We start from the raw sequence: 20,698 nt of genomic DNA, 5'->3' as shown, positions 1-20,698 counted from the left end.
CTCAAGCAAATCAGAGAAGCATCGCTATTATCCCTCCTCCTGCTCTGTTCTATGAAGCCCCACCATCCCTATAATTCTGTTCTGTCTCCCAAAATCATTTCAGAGAGAAGCATCAGCAGGCAGACTTCAAAATATGAGCCAGAAATGACACATAATTCTGATTCTGGTCATGGAGAAGTACAGCATTGACAGAAAAAAAACAACAACCCCTGAAGTGCTTATTTTGCCGCACTTGCTATTATTCATGTCAAGAAACAAACCTGATTGACTTATTTCACCCTATCTTTCCTGGGAAGATTTTTATGACTCTCCCTATCTACCCTAGGAAGCCTTTTCCTACCAGCTGCAAACTTAAAATTCATCATCTATAAATAGATGCTTTTTTTTTATTCCTACCAATTTCCTAGTCAACCGTACGGATAAGTAGCTCTCTGATTGGGGACCAACTCACACAAATCATTAAAGCTGTTTTCAATCAAGCTTAACACACATGTAGGTTGCAGTCATTAAACAAAGCAGGCCTGTGATGCTCCGTATGCTGATGGACAAAACTTACTCTAATCAATGTGTAATGCTAGGAACTGTAATTAAGCAACTATTTCCCAGGCTACAGATTTCTCAACCCTGTCCCAGCGTGTCTGAGAGATTGTTTTCATTGTTTTCGATGTCTCTTAAGTTGTTTCCTTTTCTCCAAGCATGGGCTTTTGTTGGACACCAGCTGTTTTCATTTCCAAGCTGTGAGCTTTCTGGCTGGCCCAAATAAAACAAATAGTAGGCTAAAATGGAGGCTCTGGTTTGAGCTTGCAAGGTAGTTCTTCTGTTCTCAAGACATTTCTACTCTAATACTGGTAGTCCTTAATTAACAATGGTAATTGGGATAGAAACCCCAGCACCAAGCAGTGTGGTCATTAAGCATTAAGCTAAGTAACCACAACATTTAGCAATGGCAGTTCTAGCAGTCCCAGCTGCCACTGTTACGCAAGGATCCCACATCACCCTGATTTCCTGCTAGCTTCCTCATTGACTTTGCTTGTGGGAAGCTGTCAAGAAAGGGCACAATTGCAAGATACTACAATATTATAACTGCAGGTTGGTCACCGAGCACCCAGATTGCGATTACATGACCAGATAATATTAACTAGGTGACATTCCTCAACTGTAATATATAATGTTTGCCCCTTGTTCATGATTCCACTGGATGTCCTTGAGTTTCCTAGGCTGACAGTTACAACTAAGCTGTTTCTTTGATCCTTATTTTGTTTGTTAATATAGGTAGATATCACCAGGAGTGAGAGTTTAGGGGGAGGGGGGAGCAAGCGAGAGAGGTTGGAAAGAGTCTTCCCTTCAAGACTTCTGCTTGTGCGATAAACCCATCAATTGCAGTTGAAGTTACTGAGAACTAGCTCTAAATTGCCCCTCCCCGTCTCTATCAAGCCACATCCTGGCTGTTTCTTCTGAATCACTTGACAAGACAAATACCCGGAATTGGGTTTAGAGGTTGTTCAAACAAGGCCGCTGAATTACATAGTCATTGTTTTCTAGAAGTACATGTGCTGCCGCCTTGTCTTCTCGTACTCTGCACAATTCTAGCTCATTTCCTCTCTAAGAGAATGTATGTGTTTGTGAAAAGAGGAATAGGTAGAAAGGTAACTGTATATAACTAAAGAAAAAAGGTAACGGATATAACTAAAAAAAATGGGATCAGACTTTTATTGGCGCCTGATAGAAAACCGGCATTTCCCTAGTGCAGGGGTCGCCAATCTTGGCTCTTTTATGACTCATGGACTTCAACTCCCAGAATTCCTGAGCCAGCCATGCTGAGGGGAAAGGGAGAGGCTTCCAAGCTGAGCCATGCTGGCTCAGGAATTCTGGGAGTTTGAAGTCCACGAGTCATAAAAGAGCCAAGGTTGCCTACCCCTGCCCTAGTGCATTATTTGAACACTGCTATCCTTTAGTTTAGAAGGGTATCAATGCCAACAGGCTTTGACTAAGAATGTCTATGGAGATTCTCAGTCATCCAGGTCATAGTTATCCCAAAGGTGCTTTTTCATGAGGCAACTTTTTCATGATGCAAATGGGACATGACATCATCTATCTCCAGTCTACCACACATCCTTTCAGCAGTTCCAAGAATGCCCCACATCCATTTGCACTACTCAGGTGACCCTGTTAACACAGATAAACCTCCAGGTGGCCTCAATGACTCTCTAAAAGAATGCAAATGATCAGCTGTCTGCAAGGAGTATAAATCCTTTCATTCTACACCATCCAGTCAGAGCTGAAGAAGCTTCTTGGATGAGAAGTGAAACATCTTCAAAGAAAAAACAAAGTCCAGTTGCCTTGTGAAAAAGCACCTAGATTGAAGAAGTTAACATATACCACTGAATTACTAATGGACCCAGACAACACATTGTCTATTAAGTATTTGATTGTAAAACTAGAAAATTAATAAAATATTTATAAAAAAAACACGTTTGAGATAACTCTGACTACAAACTTCAGAAAATTCTTTGTAGACTAGGTGAATGGACAATCAAATGGAAGATGTGGTTAACTTTATATAAGTGTAAAATGATATTCAGATAACTGCCCAGAATTATCCTGTGGTAAAATGGGCTGCAAAAAAATTTATATTAAAAAAAAATTCCTGCCTCAACTGCACACAACCATTGATGGAACTAAGCTGCCTATAGCTATTTTGGAGCCACAGTAGATGGGTCAAGGGGACCATTCAATGAACAACAGCTCTAAAAACCCCCCCACATATTTCATACTTTTGTTCATTAGGGAAATAAAACTGTCAACATGTATAATGCCCTTATACAAACGTATCTGGAATACTGGGTAGAGGTCTGTGCATCATTTTTTAAAAAGGATGTATTTGAGCTAGAAAAAGTGTAAGGCAGGGGTCTTCAAACTTGGCCCTTTTTATGACTTGTGGACTTCAGTTCCCAGAATTCCTCAGCCAAGCACGCTGGCTGAGGAATTCTGGGAGGTGAAGTCCACAAGTCATAAAAGGGCCAAGTTTGAAGACCCCTGGTGTAAGGGGACTCCAACACATGCCTTATGAGAAAAGAGTGGATTGTTTGGGACTCTTTAGCTTCAAAATTAGCTGACAGAAGAGGAGCTGATTGAGGTTTATTACATTATGGAAAAAAATGGACAAGATAATTGTTAACTCCCTCTCTCAGTATATAAGGGTCATCTAATGAAACTGATTGAACGGACAGCTAAAACAGAAAAAAAGGAATGCACTATTAACCTAGGGAATTCATTGCCATAAGATATAGGATATGGCGATGATCACTAACTTGACTTTAAAATAGAGGACTGAGTGAATTCATGGAGTACAGGTCTGTGGGGGATGGCTGCTTACTGGCTGACTCAGTGTTACTTCAAGTACCGGTGGCAGTGGACCACAGCAAGGCAGAGGTACCTGACAGGTAACATAGAAACATAGAAAACTGATGGCAGAAAAAGACCCAGTGGACCACTGAACCTGCCCTTTGAGTGTTTTGTTTGTTTTTGTTTTCTTTTTAAATTAATTTCAGATGATAGACACGTGTTTATCCCAAGTATGTTTAAACTCAGTTGCTGGTGACTGACCCACTACCTCCTCTGGAAGTTGGTTCCTATCTGGTTGGCTACTGTGAGAAACCAAACACCATCCTCAAAAATGGGCCCTGGCCTCATCCAAGGGATTATTCTACAGCTCTTATGACCCAGTCTGACCGCTGCCTTTGTTAAAAACAGAAAAATCCCTGCTAAGAGAACATGGGAAAACCCCTGTGAGGAAAGCAAGAGCATGTAAGCCAGTGGTTCTCAACCTTTTTAATGCCACGACCCCCCCAACCAGTCGTAAGTCGAGGACTAAACCGGTCGTAAGTTGAGGACTACCCAACCGGTCGTAAGTCGAGGACTTTCCCTGCCCGGGAGCACCGCGCATGCGTGGTTCCGCCCCCTGCGCCGGCCGAGGCGTAGCTGGCAAGCGGCAGAGACGGAGCAGGCCGACCACCAGCTGGCCCAGCTCAAGGGAGGTAAGGCACCCGCCGGAAAAGGGGAAAAAAATGGCTGATAGCCTTGCTTGGCGACCCCCGTGAAATGGTCGATCGACCCCAAATGGGGTCGCGACCCATAGGTTGAGAACCGTTGATGTAAGCCATTACTAACTCACCAGATATGCCACGAAGGCCAAGTAGAGAACGCTGATAATTGAAGCACATACATACAACACTGTTTGTCCTAGGGCAGTCACATAGATCACCACAAAGTACATGTTAATGCTGCAGATGATCACAATGAGAATTCCCCCAGCGATTTTCCAGCCCCTAAAAGACCAAAAAAAAAAAAAAATTACGAAGAGAAGAAAATGGATCGAGAATAACTACTTAGGACTAACTGTTGACAAACATATATACACAATTTAAGTTCCTCATTTCTGACTGAATTTCAGTTGCTCTGACGTACCCATCCCTCGCTTCCACACAGCATAGTGGGCAAAAACGATAAATCCTCATTCTTTGCAGCATACTACAGGTAGTCCTGGACTTACAACAGTTCATTTAGTGACCGTTCAAAGTTACAATGGCACTGAAAAATGTGACTTATGATCGTTTTTCACAACCTTTGCTGCATTCCCATGATCATGTGATCAAAATTCAGGTGCTTGGCAACTAACTTGTATTTATGACGGTTGCTGTGTCCTGGGGTCAGGTGATCCCCTTTTGCAACCTTCTGACAATGGGGAAGCCAGATTCACTTAACAACCGAGTTACTAATTTATCAATTGCGGTGATTCAGTTAACAACTGTGGCAAGAAAGGTTGTAAAATGGGGCAAAACTCAGTTAATAAATGTCTCACTTAACAACAGAAATTTTGGGCTCAACTGTGGTCATACGTCAAGGACTACTTGTACATATGTTGCTAAAAAGCACTTGCATGTCTTAAATCTTCTTCAAACATTTCCCTATCTTTAAAAGATGTACCCAAATTCAACTTTTTGCTTTGATTTTTTTTTCAACATTTAGTTATAAACCTTCAATCATTCAGTACATTTCCCCTGACAAACACAACCGTCTAGATCAGGGGTGTCAAACTCGCCACGTCACATGATGTGTCGCAATGTCTAGTGACTTTTTCCCCATTGCCGGAGCTGGGGTGGGCGCGGTTTCGGCATGACGCATCTGTCCCGCGGGCTGGCAGTCTAGATATTTGATATATTTGCTTTCAGGTCTTCCAGTCCTAAGACACAGATACAATCCTCATGCATGCTAAACAAATTGCACTGTCACTCGGCACTTCATCGCCCAGGAATCTTGCACTCCTATTTTTAGCCGATGTTTCCAAAATAAATTGCACAATAAATAAAGCTGCCGAAATCAGTGCCTTGTGGGATTTTAAAAAACACACCAAATAACTTAGAAGTCTGTGGATTGAAACTCTGCAATGGTTACAGTAGGAAAATAATGCAATCTTTGGCAAAAGCATAAGGACGAGCCGTGGTGGTGGAGTGCTTAGAATGCAGTATTGCAGGCTAAATTACTGGCAGCAGTTCGATTCTGCCCGACTCAAGGTTGACTCAGCCTTCCATCCTTCCAAGGTCAGTAAAATGAAGATCCAGATTGTTGGGGGCAATGGGCTGATTTTGTAAACCGCTTAGAGAGGGCTGTAAAGCACTGTGAAGCGGCATATAAGTCTAAGTGCTATTGCTATAACAAATGTGCAAATGTTTCTTTCTGTATATTAGGCATGAGATAGTTAGGCATGGATTCAAGCTTTTCTTCTGTTACTGAAAAGCATTTTGATCCTCTAAGATGTTTATATAGCAAATCTAGAAATCCTGCATGTCAATTGCCAATCTGCAAAAAGTCATAAAATCTACAGCCAAGTGCAGATTCGGGGTGATATTTACCCTGAAAAAGAAGAAGCATCCATCTGCAGATTTTGCGCTAGTGTATGATCTGCTAGTCTAGATTCCATCTTTTGAAAAATAATTGCAAATGAATAGATTCTGGTGTTCATGCTAGTTATAATACAAACTCTACTCTGCCGTTGGCAGATAGAAAACAGAAAGGAAGTGCACTCTCAGTGTGTAATGGGCTGTGAGAATAACACTGAGGAACACCTTCACTAAAGCAATGGTCAGATAAGAGGAATTGGGGTCCAAACTGGGAATGTAATTGGAAAAAAAATCTCAGACTTGACACAAACACACTCTCTCTCACACACACAGTTCTCTTAGGACAGTGGTGGCAAACCTATGGCACAGGTGCCAGAGGCGGCACTCAGAGCCCTCTCTGTGGGCACGCACGCCGTCGCCCCAGCCCTTCAGCTGGGTTTTATAAAACCTTTTCACTTTAGGCCTCCGCCGCTGTGTGCAAAAAAAAAAAAAAAAAAGGTTCAATTAGTCAATTTCAACGTCTTGCGAGAAAAAAAAAAGATCTTGTAAAGTTGAAATTGAGTCAATGGGCCACACCCACCCAGCACTCGACGATGCATAAGTGGGTTTTGGGTTGCAGTTTGGGCACTCGGTCTCTAAAAGGTTCGCCATCACTGTCTTAGGATAAAGTGAGAGGGGAGGTACATTCAGAATTGCAAGATTCTGTTACCATAATAAAACTAGTTTTAATATTCGTGACTTTGGTATTAAGTCTGGTCTACCTCCTGGAATGGACACAATGTGCTTAAAACATAGGTGGTCGTTGCAGACCGTGCTTGAAAAAAAAAAGGGTCAGAGATGTGTGTTAAGGAAACAGCTAAGCTTATCAAATATAACACTCAATACATTCCAGATATGGACAACACATGTGTCTTTCTTCATACTTACAGGCCATTGGCAAAGTCATTCATCACTGGACGCAGACTTGTGAACGTGAGCACTGGGATTAAAGCAAAGGGTAGCTGGAAAGGAAGAAAAGGAAATTATGCACCAGAAAGGGGTCTTCTGTTATCTGTATACAAAGTAAAAGCTGGTGTAGTAATGAACTGTAAATGCAAAAAGCTGAAAACGATTCCAAAACATGACTTATTCACTCAAGCTTTTTTCTCACATTAACTGCTGAAGGTTTTTCAGGGCTGAATATAGCATCTTCTAAGAACTGAACAGAAGCACTACTGTCCCTTTACACCAAGGCCCCCATCAAACTAAATGGCTGCATATAGACAACCATGGCAATAAGATGTGATACAGATGGCACTTAAGGGTGGACAATCCATCCTATAGTGAGGACACACTCAGATTTCTTTTCTATTTCCAAAGTTCCCAAAGCTCTTTCCAAGGTTAACACGTCACGTCAGACGCTTCTGCCATACTTTTTTGACCTCGGACAATGGGGAACAAGACACGGGGGAAGGAGAAATAAATAGCAGCATTACTCAGTTTCCAATTAGGCAGGTAGTTCAATGTAGCAACTCAGAAAGAGGACAGGATTGGACCTAATGGTTTTTAAGTTACAGAAGAGTAAATTTTGTTTAATATTAGGAAAAACATTTAGTAATAAAGGCAACATAGCTCCAATCTGGTAAGATCAGCACTCCCCAATCAAACAATGAGTGGTCTCTCTCTCCCTCATCCCTCATCTCAAATCTTCTACAGAAGACGCCATAGCCTTCACTCTCCATACTATTCTGACTCATCTGGAGCAGCGGGGGACCTAGGTAAGGATGCTCTTTGTAGATTTTGGCTCTGCATTTAACACAATTCTTCCATACACATTGATGTCTAAACTTGTCAACCATCGGACTTTCACATTCAATCTGCCTTTGGATTATGAACTTCCTTGCTGGCCGCTCTCAGAGTTAGATTAGGCAACTATATCTCCTCAGCCCTTATTCTTAATACTGGCTCCCCACAGGGCTGTGTTTTGATCCCCCTACTTTACACCCTCTACACCAGGCATGTCAAACTCGCGGCGTCACGTGACGTCGCGCAACGTATTGAGCCGATTTTGCCATTGCCGTCAATGAGGTGGGCGTGGCTTCCATGTGACGCGTCCGGCCCACGGGCCGGCAGTTTGACACCCCTGCTCCACACTTATGACTGCACCCCCACTCATCCCAGCAATATTATTGTTAAATCTGCAGATGATACAACAGTGGTGGGGCTTATCTCCAAGGGGGATGAGTCTGCCTATCAGGATGAGGTGGAGCGGTTGCTCTTATGGTACAGAGACAATAATTTTGTTCTCAACACCACTAAGACCAAGGAGCTTATAGTAAATCATAGAGGGAATAGATCAGACATTCAGCCCCTATCATCAGCGGAGACTGTGTGGAGCAGGTGGCCAGCTTTAGGTTTCTGGGTGTTAACATAAAGGAGGACCTGACCTGCTCATGATATAGCACTGGTTAAGAAGGCCCAGCAGAGATTATATTTCTTGACACTTCTCAGGAAACAACAACTGAATGAAAAACTGCTGGTGACCTTCTACTCTTCCTCCATAGAGAGCATTCGAACCTATTGCATTTGTGTGTGGTTTGCCAACTACACAGTAGCAGATAGGAAAGCGCTCCAGAGGGTCATTACCATCACCCGGAGGATTATTGGCTGCCCTCTCCTTTCCCCCCCCCGACGAAAAATAATTTTTAACGCCAGAGCTGTAATCATATTAAGCACTACTGTATAGTGCAACATATTAGGGGCAGCGCAATGGTGAATAGAATGTGAAGGATGTGTGTATATAATATATGGGGTTTTTTTACCTGTAGTTTTTACTTGTGTGAAGTGTGCATTGTGGACAGCACTTAATTTCGTTGTGGGGTACACAATGACAATAAAGATTATTCTATTCTATTCTATTCTATTCATGTTGGGAATGGCTTAGCTCTAGATTTTGAATATGAATCAGAAGTTCAGTATGTATGTTTCTACGTTCAAGCAAAGAACATAAAAGCGGAGAATGAATAATGAAGTGAGAGTATTAAATGGCTTCAAAATTACAAGCTGGGAAAGCTTCCTACTGGGAAATAAACATTTGAGAAAATTGCAACAGGAAAGGAAGATAACCGGATTTGCCATAGTTATGGTTTATTGCCTTAGAAAAGGCAGGCATAAAAAAGCAGAAATTCAACTAGAATGATTCCCAATTAAGATCTAGCTTTGGTTTGGCGCATTAGGCTATTCACAAGCCTTGTTTCACCACAGGACAGCCAATGTCTTATGATTAGCGTTGATAATTCCCAAACCGCTGAAAAGACATTTCCACTTGCAGTTGATATATTGTATGCTTAAGGAGGGTCCAAATGTTCTTGATTCATCAAATTTAATTACTTATCAAGAATTAACTGCATTTTCACTGATTTATTAATTTCATTGAAAAAAAACTCCTCTTCTTAACAGAAGAACAGCTACAAAAGAAGGCTCTCATGCAAGGCTTACAAGTCAGCGTAGCCCAATCCTAGCGTTTTTTTGTTTTGCATTTTCCTACACCATTTCTCAGCTCTAATCTGCAAGTGGCAGCAGCCATCCCTGAGTGGGGGAAAAAAACCAACCCCTTCCTAGTTCACAAAATAATAAAATGATCTCTCTGCTTCACATAATGTAGCCCTGATGTAAACAAAATCAACATGAGATGGATTTTCTAAGGACCCAAATCCCTTCCAGCTATGAGCCCAAGAAAACCAAACTAATACTCCTGGATAAGCTTAGATAAGATTTCTAACGTAATTCTGGAGAGCAAAGTCAACAGCTATAGGAGGCCATGAAAAATATCCCCTTAAAGGAGAATATTTGTAGTTCAGCGTTGAAATGAGGGGTCCTTGGTGGATCTCTGAGCTTTGCTGTTTTCTTGCAGATGTTTCATTACCCAAACTAGGTAACCTCATCAGTGCTAATCAGTTCTAGTTGATTATGTTATCTAGTTTGGGTAATGAAACGTCTGCAAGAAAGCAACCAAGCCCAGAGATCACCAAGGACCCCTCAAATATCCCATTGCATGCCAACACAAGACTTTAATCCTTAAGTGACAAAAAAAAAATAGGATCTTCAGGACGTTTTCAGCAGAATCATTTGGGTGAGCCATTGATTTTAAGTAAGGTTTTTTTTGTTGCCATTCTAATATCACTGAATTCACTCTTTCCTTGTTTCTATGCAGGGGAAAAAATGAGGCTAGTATTGTTAGACTGCCTCAAAGTATTTGCATTTACTTGCCAAACATCCTTCACTGGATTGACAGTACAGGTAGTCCTCGACTTACAACAGTTCATTTAGTGACCGTTCAAAGCTACAATGTCACTGAAAAAAGTTGACTTATGGCCATTTTCCACATTTATGACCATTTGCAGCATCCTCTCGGTCACACGATTAAAATTCAGATATTAGTAACCGATTCATATTTACGACGGTTGCAGTGTCCCGGGGTCATGTGATCCCCTTTTGTGACCTTCTGACAAGCAAAATCAATGGGGAAACCAGTGTCACTGAACAACTGTGTTACTAATTTACCAACTGCAGTGATTCACTTAACAACTGTGGCAAGAAAAATCATAAAACAGGGCAAAACTCGCTTAACAAATGTTTCGTTTAGCAACAGAAATTTTGGGCTCAGTTGTGGTCATAAGTTGAGGACTACCTGTAGTAGTTATCCTTTTTAGATATATATATATATAGATCTAGATTCTCTGCCTTGCCGGCCATATGAAACCCCTACTGTTGTTTTTCTAGGCCAGGGGTAGGCAACCTTGGCTCTTTTATGACTCGTGGACTTCAACTCCCAGAATTCCTGAGCCAGCCATGCTGAGGGAAAAGGGAGAGTTTCCAAGCTGAGCCGTGCTGGCTCAGGAATTCTGGGAGTTGAAGTCCACAAGTCATAAAAGAGCCAAGGTTGCCTACCCCTGTTCTGGAGAGAAGAACCACGGCTAATTAGAGTCCCTACCTGTAAACTCATGAGGACATTGAGGAAGTCATTCATGCCGGTCAAGTGTTCCACATCTTTGAAAATGGCAACCAGAAGAGTTGGAGTGATGGCAATGGAGCGGGTTAGAACCACACGAGCAAACCGCGACCACTTCAGATTGAGGAATCCCTGAAAACAAGGAAGAGATCAGAACCATTCAGACAGAGACACGGTCTACTGAAATACTGAGGAAAAGTAGTATCTCCTGCTGGGGCAGAAAACATGTCCGACTACAAATTTCACAACCTCTTTTATTTTCTGCAGTCAAAGTCAAAGTACTTTTGCAGTTATTAACCAAAATAGCAGAATTAAATTTATAAACTAAGGTTGAGGTAAAATAGGGTTAGAGTGAGGCAAATAAAGTTAAATGAATAAAATATATATTCAAATCAAACGGTCCCTGGCAAGGTCCAAACAGGCCTTGTTCCGCCTCAAGCAGTTATTTTTGCAGTTGTCAAATGAATTGTACTGAGAACACAAACCATCTTGCTGTGCAACACACTTCAGAACTCTCTGCAGTGGCTGGAAAAAGATTCAGCTGCAACATTTGCACCCTTTTTGGAATTAAACCTAAGCACAGCTTATTCTAAACAATGTTGGGTTCGATAATAAGGCCTGAAACACATGAGTGCTAGAGATATGCAAAATTCTCCAATCCAGGAATTGAAAATTCTGAAGAACATTGGAATGATTTCTTCCATATTATGCCCACTCTCCTCCTGGATCATTTCTTGCAGGAGGCAGTTTGATAGTGTCCAGAATTTAAATTTTCTAAACTAAAATTAATTGGATCTGGTCCTGAAGTCCATTCTGTTTCATCCAAAGCTGCTTCCAGTACTGAGGACTTCCTTCTGGAAACCCTCAAATTGCCCCTGGAAACTGGGAGGGGGTTCGGCGGAGAGAAGAGGAACATTGTAGAGTTCTCCAGAATGTTCTATTTCCAGGTTGATAATTTTTTTTTTGCAGATCTCTAAATGAGACTCACGGTTCATCAGCAAACAGCAAGTTGGGGGCAAATAAACTTACTGCAGCTTGTTTTCACAGTAATAAATTGCAGGGAATCAACCCTACCTATGGTCCAATGGCAAATGTACCCAGATCCTTTTATTGATACTGCCTAATCCTAACCTACTTTGAGGGGGTGGGTTTGTTATGAAGAATGGGAACCTGCCCTTAAATAATACTAAATACTTTCAATTTATTGGACATTACATCAAAGCCAGATGGTGTACTTGACCACTTATCAGTGGTTTGACCAAGGCGTAAGGAAATTTAGCTATGTGTGACCTGTTTCAACCTAACAAAAATAGAAATGCAGGATTGTAGCAAATGGTCTCCTTCTGGTCCATCTGATCCAGGGCTGTCAGCCTTGGCAGGTAGCAGTTTTGGGGGGATTTTAATGGGACTTTTCCCCAGTCTTATCTGCCTTTCCTGCTGATCAGACCTATACATAAAACCACTCTACTGCTAAGTCTGACCCTCCTGATTTGTTTAAATACCTAATTTATTCTATTTTAATTATGGAAATTCTTTGCAAACTGAATTCCAAATTAATTAATTTAATTAACAGAAAACTAAAGTAGGTAGTTTGCTTTGGATTGGCAATTGTTAGTTGGGCACATGTCAGCAGAAGTGAAGCGGGCACAGGACCAGGGAAATGGTAGGCTGAAGTCTTTGGGAACCCTATGAACAACTGAACTTATACAAAGGCAAAGAGATTTGATGAATGGCAGACCTAAACTGGTGTCATAAGGAAAACACTTGAATGGCATTTCCTCCACAGGTTAATCTAAAGAGGGTATTTTACCCAGCATGGTGTCCTTTAATTGCCTGAAAAGATACCCCTCATCCAGCCCAGTGGTGGGATTCAAATATGTGAACAACCGGTTCTCTGTGTGGATGCCGCTTCCGGAAGCCCATTCTGGGCCTGGGCAACAAAAAATTAGCTACCGGTTCTGCCAAAGTGGTGTTAACCGGCTGAATCCCATCACTGATCCAGCCCCATATCCCAGATATAGGGCTGGGTAACACTTTGGATTCCATTTCCAAAGGTCCTTTTGCGTGCTTGGGAACATGGAGGTAGCATCAGTCAACAACCCTTTAAAGCAGCTGTATCTTCTCCTAGTTTTGCACAATTAGCTTTTGAAGGAACTACAGACAGATGCTATCCCCACAGTCTTGACGCACGCTGAAGCCCCTTTTAGAAATCACATCCTAAGCTCTGCAGCTTTAATAGACGTGCTCCCAATCCTTCTGAAGTTGCTCATCTCTTATTTCCTTGCTTCAGTTTAACAATGATAGTTTTCAGCATCACTTGGTCGCTGCATAAAAATCTGTTTACAAAACAAGACACCACAACAGTCAGGGAGGTAGGACAAATACATTGCTTAAGGATCATATGGAACTGCCCAACTGAAAAGGGAAAATGTCAGCATACAATTTTTCTCACAAAGAAAGTGTCCATACCACAAAGATTCCTGGCTGTGGCATCTGGGAACTGAGCCACTTGGACAACATCCTTAGATTCCTATCACTTTAATTTTGCAGAACCTATAGGGATATGGACTGGGAAGACAAGTCAAATGTAAATCAACATTTTAAAAGATTAAAATACCTCCATAACGAACTGTCCAGAGTAAGTTCCTGTCATTGTTGAGCTCTGTCCTGCAGCAAGAATGCCAATAGCCCAGATGTAGAGAGCAGCAGGGCCAAAGTAACAACCTAGAATTACTCCCTAAAACACAAAAGAGTTCTTTTAAAAAATGAAGCTGTAAACCTTAGATTAAGCCTTCTATGTCAGCAGTCTAATGCAAAGTGACACTTTGTGAAATCACTGTTTGGATTAGCAAGGGCCAATTTACTCAGAGAGACTTGACTCTGAACGCTATAGTTACTGTACACATGCTTATTTCCCAAAAATATCACCATGGCCAAGGACAACACTTTGCTCATAAGCCCATCCCAGATAATTATATTGCTCCTCTGGATGGAGAACCTAACAAAATAACCTGACTACAGTATGGCCTTTTGCAGAATGGTAGGGACAGAAGGCTCACAAATGCCTTATACTGAAAAATATTTTCTTGATCTTGAGAGAGATACCCGGAAGGCAAGTAACTACTAAAGCGCCAATTTTGGTACTGAAACATCTGGAGCTACTTTATTGAAGGAACGGCTGCTTCAATTGGGTATGTCTAGTTTAATGAAGAGAAGGACGAGGGGGGACATGATAGCAGTGTTCCAGTATCTCAGGGGCTGCCACAAAGAAGAGGGAGTCAAGCTATTCTCCAAGGCGCCTGAAGGCAGGACAAGGAGCAACGGATGGAAACTAATCAAGGAGAGAAGCAACCTAGAACTAAGGAGAAATTTTCAGACAGTGAGAACAATTAACCAGTGGAACAACCTGCCTCCAGAAGCTGTGAATGCTCCAACACTGGAAGTTTTTAAGAAGAGACTGGACGGCCATTTGTCTGAAATGGTATAGGGTTTCCTGCCTGAGCAGGGGGTTGGACCAGATGATCTCCAAGGTCCCTTCCAACTTTATTATTATTATTTTATAGATGTTTGTCTCCTGATAGAACTTCCATTCGGTTCAGTTGCTTTGGAGTGCTAATGAAGGCAGAAATGGAAGAGCTTGTGATCTTTTCACAGATCTGTTTCATCTTCCCACTTACTCTGTTATCAGCCCTCCCCCCCTCAGCACAGCACAGTCAGTTCAAGAGTAGACCAGAAAGACCCATCAACTCTGGCTAGCAGGGCCAGAGTGATAAAGGATACTGGGAAATCCATCAGTACTGCCCATCTTTGAATTAGTAGATTTAGGTACTTTTTCTACATACTAATCCACCTGAATTTGCCCTCCTCCCAATGTAAAGTTTTAGAAGTTTTAGAAATATCTTTAGGGTATTCAAAGGCTGATTCGGAAATTCAAGAGCCGTGACACATGGAACTTTTAACTATTGCTAAATTGAACATGTGAAGCTTTTCACTCACCCCTTTGTAGATGTCCACTTGCAGGGTGCTATTATCTGCTTGAAACAGCACAGCTTGGGCAAAGCTTTTATTTGCACAGATGTCATGCTGCGAACATACAAGTAGACATTTTGTTTTACAACTAAGAGACCCCTGTGGCACAAAACTGTTTTAAAAGAATAACAACCAAGAATTCTGGTTTACATTGACCTTTCCCTCCTGTAATGGAGATAGAGATGATGATGGAGGAGGAGGAGGAGGAGGAGGAGGAGGAACTGCTGGCACTCAAGGAGACTTGAAACACACAAGAGGCTGTCCTTCCAGTATAGCCTCAAGCTCTTTTATCTGTTCACTGGTCTTGAAAGACCAGCCCAAGCAAAAAGGGAATATGACAGGTGCTACCTTCCAAGCAAGGGGAAAGGGGAGACAAAGAGTGTTTGACAGATTACTTGTTTCCACCACAAATTTTATTGCTTTTAATTTATTGCAAAGCATCCTGTCTTGGTTACATGGAGCTGATAATCCTACTGGGAGTTCTATTATATTATCCTTAGTACTTGCTGTAGTGGTTTAATTCTCTCCACTAATTCTCCCTCCTAAAAACTGGGGAAGAAAAGCTGAGGTTCACATACAAATCCCGCAAACACACGGAAACGTAGGAGTATATGCACAACTCATCCTCCTCTTTTAAATCAGAAGTGCAAACAAAATGAAGAAGGAAACAGGATACAGATGATGTAAAGAAAAGTTATAACAACATTGGCAAGAGAGGCAAAATGGAGGAACAAAGCTGGATTGAAGGAAGGGAAGCAGTAACTAAGCAGGAAAGGAAAGAACCACTTAAGAAATTGGAAAGTACATTAATTCATATGATTTGGTCATGTCCGTTTTTGGGGGGGTGTTTGTTTGTTTTTTTTAAAAAAAACAGCATACATATAAAAGTGGCTGTCTGGGGGAATCTTTTCAAATTAAAGATCAATGTCATTTTGAATAATATTCCAAAATTAGGGAACCTGAACATTTTTGAAGAATGTTGCTTATATTGGGCATGGGGAATAGCTAAAGGAATTATATTGAGAGATTGGAAATGTAGCATTACGCTGGATATCAAACACTGAATTTAAGAAATATGTAAATCATCTTTGAAAAAGTTATTTCTACTAAGCAAAAAATGATAATAATACTGGATGTTTCTCTTTGGTATATTATACTATTATATTTTACAAAAATAGACAATTTCATGGATAATTTCATACATTAAGAACTGATTAAATGAATTTGGGATAATTAGTTATATCAGTTTGGTACGTTATTTTTTTTTCTATTTAATTTTTTCTTTACTTGTTTCGATATTGCAATATCGCTGGCAATTTGGGATGGAGTTGCTGTCACTAAGCCATGCAGGCATGCTATCATGTGACTGCATACCTTAGGGATAACAGTTCTAATCCTGGTTGCCATCATTAAATGAGTACTATGTGGGTCACTAAGCAAAGGCCTTGGATAACTGCAATTTCCAACTTCCTGATGGCTTCCCCATTGATTTTTTGCATGTCGAAAGCCAGTAGGGAATGTCAGAAATCATGATCATGGGACACTGTGATGGCCAGAACCCATTTTAGGTCCTCCTCATTCAGCGCCATTGTTAAGTTTGAATGGTTGCTGAACAAAGTGGTCATAACCTGAGGACCATCTGTACTACTGTTTTTCTTTTGATTGTTTTTTTCTGTTTTCTCTGTATTACTTTTTTTAAAATTGCAACAAAAAAGATTAAGTAAGGATTTTTTTTAAGTATTTAAAATAAACCTTGCAATCCATTACTTAAAAAAAATACTTAGAAAATATAAAGGAGCATTTATTGCTTACTAATGTAACATGAAAGCAGAGACATCACCCTGCCAACAAAAGTACGTATAGTCAAGGCCATGGTTTTCCAAGTTGCAATGTATGGCTGTGAAAGTTGGACCATAAGAAAGGCTGAGCGCTAAAGAATTGAGGCCTTTGAACTATGGTGCTGGAGAAGACTCCTGCGAGTCCCCTGGACTGCAAGGCGATCAAACCGGTCAGTCCTAGAGGAGATCAACCCTGACTGCTCTTTAGAAGGCCAGATCCTGAAGTCGAAACTCAAATACTTTGGCCACCTAATGAGAAGGAAAGACTCACTGGAGAAGAGCCTGATGCTGGGAAAGATTGAGGGCAAGAGAAGAAGGGGACGACAGAGAATGAGGTGGCTGGATGGAGTCACTGAAGCAGTAGGCGTGAGTTTAAATGGACTCCAGAAGATGGTAGAGGACAGAAAGGCCTGGAGGAACGTTGTCCATGGGGTCGCGATGGGTCGGACACGACTTCGCAACTAACAACAATAACAATGTAACATGAAAAAAGAAAAGAAGAAACTCACCACATCTTGGTTTGTCTTTTTATAAAAAGCTTCGGCAAAGACTGAGACAACAAAGACATTGATGATGAAGGAGACAAAGAGGGCAATGCAGGATTCAATGAAGAAATACTTGTTGGCCTCAGAAACTTCCTTCTTTTTGGCCCGATTCACCTGTCGAGACTAAACAGAAAAATCCGATTCACACAGCCAGTAAAATGCAGCTTCATTGAAGTATGACCTTCTCCCTTCTATCTTCAACTACCTTCATTTATTTATTAGATTTTTACCCTGCTTTTTTTACTTTACAAGTAACTCAAGGTGGCAAACATACCTAATACTCCTCCCTCCTCCTATTTTTTTCCCAAACCAACAACCCTGTGAGGTGGGTTGGGCTGAAAGAGAAAGTGACTGGCCCAAAGTTCCTGGCTTTCATGCCTAAGGGAAGCCTACAATTCAGTCTCCTGGTCTCTAGGACAGCATCTTCACCACTGCACCAAACTGGCTCTCAAGCAAATCTACATTAATGAGGCTTGTGGAACCTCTGCTGTAGAGGGAGTCATTTTAAGAAGAACCAGGAGTTTCTCTTTGCTACTCTAGTGCTCTTCATGGGCTGGAAATTCTGAAGGAAAAACCCGCTCATGGAATTTCCAACTGTGGTGAAAGCACGGCCATTGTCCAAGAAGAAACAAGGGCATGCATGTTGACTGTGATTTCACACTACAGCAGGGGTAGGGAACTATGGCCGTTTTATGACTTGTGGATTTCAACTTCCAGAAGTCCTACTGGCTTCAGGAATTCTGGGATTTGAAGCCCACAAGTCATAAAAAGGCCATAGTTCCCCATCTCTGCACTATGGCATTAGAAAGAGAACACATGGCTGCAAAGGGCTTCCATGAGGAAACCCACACTTACCTTGACCAAAGCAGAATGCAGGTACATGTTGTGAGGCATGATGACAGCACCTACGATCCCAACAGCTTGCTCCAGCTGGGCAGTCCCACAGCCTTCACAATAAGGCATAAACATCCCTTTGAGCAGCTGCCCTTGGTCTGGTTTTACAGTTATATACTGCAGAAGACACATGAGAAGGCATCCAAGGGAGAAAAAAAAAGACATTGGCATTAGCACCGTCCTTGGCAAACCTCAGAGTCCCATTATAAAAGACCCCATCGATGCAGCGGTATGAAGTTTGGCCCCAAAATGTTTCTTTAGTTTTGGAGGGAGTATTTTGCCCAAAAGACAGGAAAAGGCTTATGAGAGATTCAAAAGCTGCACTGTTCATTTTAAAGATCTATATATACACAAAGGCAGCGTTACCTCATATCCAAACGTGACAGCCATGATAGTAATGAGGAAGGCAAACAATGCTTCCAGTTTCCTCAAACCTAAAAGAGACACACAGCCACTATGAATAGGAAAATTAATATTAGCCAATTAATATAATTAAGATTGTTTTTAGCCAGATTGAAATATATGCTCAGTTCATTAAATGATCGCAATGGAATACATACATACATACATACATACATACATACATACATACATACATACATACATACATACATACAATGTAACTATTATATTCTTGGGATAAAACTAGATGTTAAAATACACCCAACTCAGCACTTCAGACCATTGTATCCTGTTCCACCAGGATAGAAGCAGCATTATCTCATAAATGTAAACCCCTTTGAGTCAAGATTAACTCCTATAAACTTCACTGATATATACGAGCAATTTCTTGACACCAGTAGAGGAGGAATTGGCCCGTTTTTTTTCTAGGATGTCTTTTCCAAATTTCTGAGTTAGTCAACTATCCTGGAATTGCTATCCATGTTTAAATAGAACCAATCCTATCTAGCATTTGAGCCCAGGCAAGTCAATTCAGTATTATCATCAGTTGATCCATGTTTTAATACTCCTGGGAAAAATCCATACCAGTGGGTGAGTGCAAAACCCTCCAAGAATTTTCTGTCCGCCTGCCCGCCCGCCCGCCCGCCCGCCTACCTACCTATCTAGTGTCTGTCTGTCTGTCTGTATATCTATCTCTCCCCCCAAAATCAGAAGCTGGGCTAATACTGAGGGGAATGGAAGAAAAGAGTGGACACACACCTATGAGGCAGAGGCACAGAAAGGACAAAAAAGCCAACTCCTTTATCATAGGAGAGAAAGCTCCAGGTGACTGGAAGATATTCCCACAAGGTATGAGGTGGTACAGACAGAAAACTGTATGTCTCATTGAAAGAGGTACCAGAATCTTGCAACATTCACAAGCCATCTTGCTGTACTCCTTTTAATAGATTCACTAGCTTAGATGGACTATGAGCAAAGGACAAAGCTAATCCTATGTAGATTTAGCCAGGAGGAAAAAAAAACCCTGCTGAAATAAAAAACCTACCTTTCCAGATCAATAATATAGAGGTTTACAAAAAAACAATATATCTAAGCGTATGTCAATCACAGAGTGTTTTTCACCATTGGATGCATTTAGAATTCTGGGAACATGATGTTGGCACTATGGCTACTGCTGGGGAGGTGGTGAATTCATATTCAAAAAGGTAGATAGGTTATGGAGCCCAAATATCATAAAACTAAATTGAGACTTATGGATATTGCACTGAGGAGCTTAATATTACTGCAAGCTGGTGGGTCAGGCCAAACATCTCCCTGGGTGTACACATGCACACGGATGACTCCTGCTCAAAGAGGAGCAGAGAATAGCTATCTTCCTGCCAGAAGGATCTGATGAATCCAAAATTTTCCTCAAAATGTGCATTGTGACATTATGCTGCAAGTTCTGTCCTTTGTGTACATAAATGCAATGTCGCAGCGTACCTACAAAGCAGCAAAGTTTGTGCCACGGATGCTGCAATTCGTATGCCATCATTTCCACCGCCATCCAGTCTTGCCCACCCCACCCAGTTCCTGTCATTCTCTCCGCTCTCCCTGTCACTTGCATTTCTCCCATCAACAGGGCCTCTCATGCCTTGGGTCTGCTTCTAGCCTTAGAGCAGGGGTCTCCAAACTTGGCTTGGCTGCCTGAGGAATTCTGGGAGTTGAAGTCTAGCAGACTTAAAGTTTCCAAGTTTGCAGACCCCTAACTTACTACTTTGGCCACCTAATGAGAAGGAAGGACTCACTGGAGAAGGGCCTAATGCTGGGAAAGATTGAGGGCAAGAGAAGAAGGGGACGACAGAGAATAAGGTGGCTGGATGGAGTCACTGAAGCAGTAGGCGTGAGCTTAAACGGACTCCAGAAGATGGTAGAGGACAGGAAGGCCTGGAGTAACGTTGTCCATGGGATCACGATGGGTCGGACACGACTTCGCAACTAACAACAACAACTTACTACTATAATCAATGGTACAATTCCCACAAAGAGCCTGCAATCCTTCCTAAATGGAAGAACTGCAGATTTAGCAGCCGTTCTAAGAGGGCTCGGGGGGGGGGGGGG

The 20,698-nt window shown here is 41.7% G+C and overlaps 1 protein-coding gene across 2 annotated transcripts in view; it reads right to left on the bottom strand.

Moving 5' to 3' along the window:
• SLC11A2 (solute carrier family 11 member 2) overlaps nucleotides 1–20,698 on the bottom strand; it is a 65,644-nt gene that overhangs the window by 10,482 nt on the left and 34,464 nt on the right. For both annotated transcript variants that reach the window (XM_015820523.1, XM_015820531.1), the window contains 8 exons: nucleotides 18,563–18,630; nucleotides 18,158–18,313; nucleotides 17,267–17,425; nucleotides 14,887–14,973; nucleotides 13,508–13,627; nucleotides 10,873–11,022; nucleotides 6,828–6,901; nucleotides 4,175–4,328 (listed from right to left, as the gene is read on the bottom strand). In XM_015820523.1, coding sequence (XP_015676009.1) covers nucleotides 4,175–4,328; nucleotides 6,828–6,901; nucleotides 10,873–11,022; nucleotides 13,508–13,627; nucleotides 14,887–14,973; nucleotides 17,267–17,425; nucleotides 18,158–18,313; nucleotides 18,563–18,630 — 968 coding nt within the window. The remainder of the gene's footprint in view (nucleotides 1–4,174; nucleotides 4,329–6,827; nucleotides 6,902–10,872; nucleotides 11,023–13,507; nucleotides 13,628–14,886; nucleotides 14,974–17,266; nucleotides 17,426–18,157; nucleotides 18,314–18,562; nucleotides 18,631–20,698) is intronic.

This window comes from Protobothrops mucrosquamatus, unplaced genomic scaffold (assembly GCF_001527695.2).
Source record: "Protobothrops mucrosquamatus isolate PMUCROS unplaced genomic scaffold, P.Mucros_1.0 scaffold_155, whole genome shotgun sequence".
NCBI classification, from domain to species: Eukaryota; Metazoa; Chordata; class Lepidosauria; order Squamata; family Viperidae; genus Protobothrops; species Protobothrops mucrosquamatus.
Note: the sequence above shows the minus strand (reverse complement) of the source record. Positions and strands in the feature narration are given on the sequence as shown.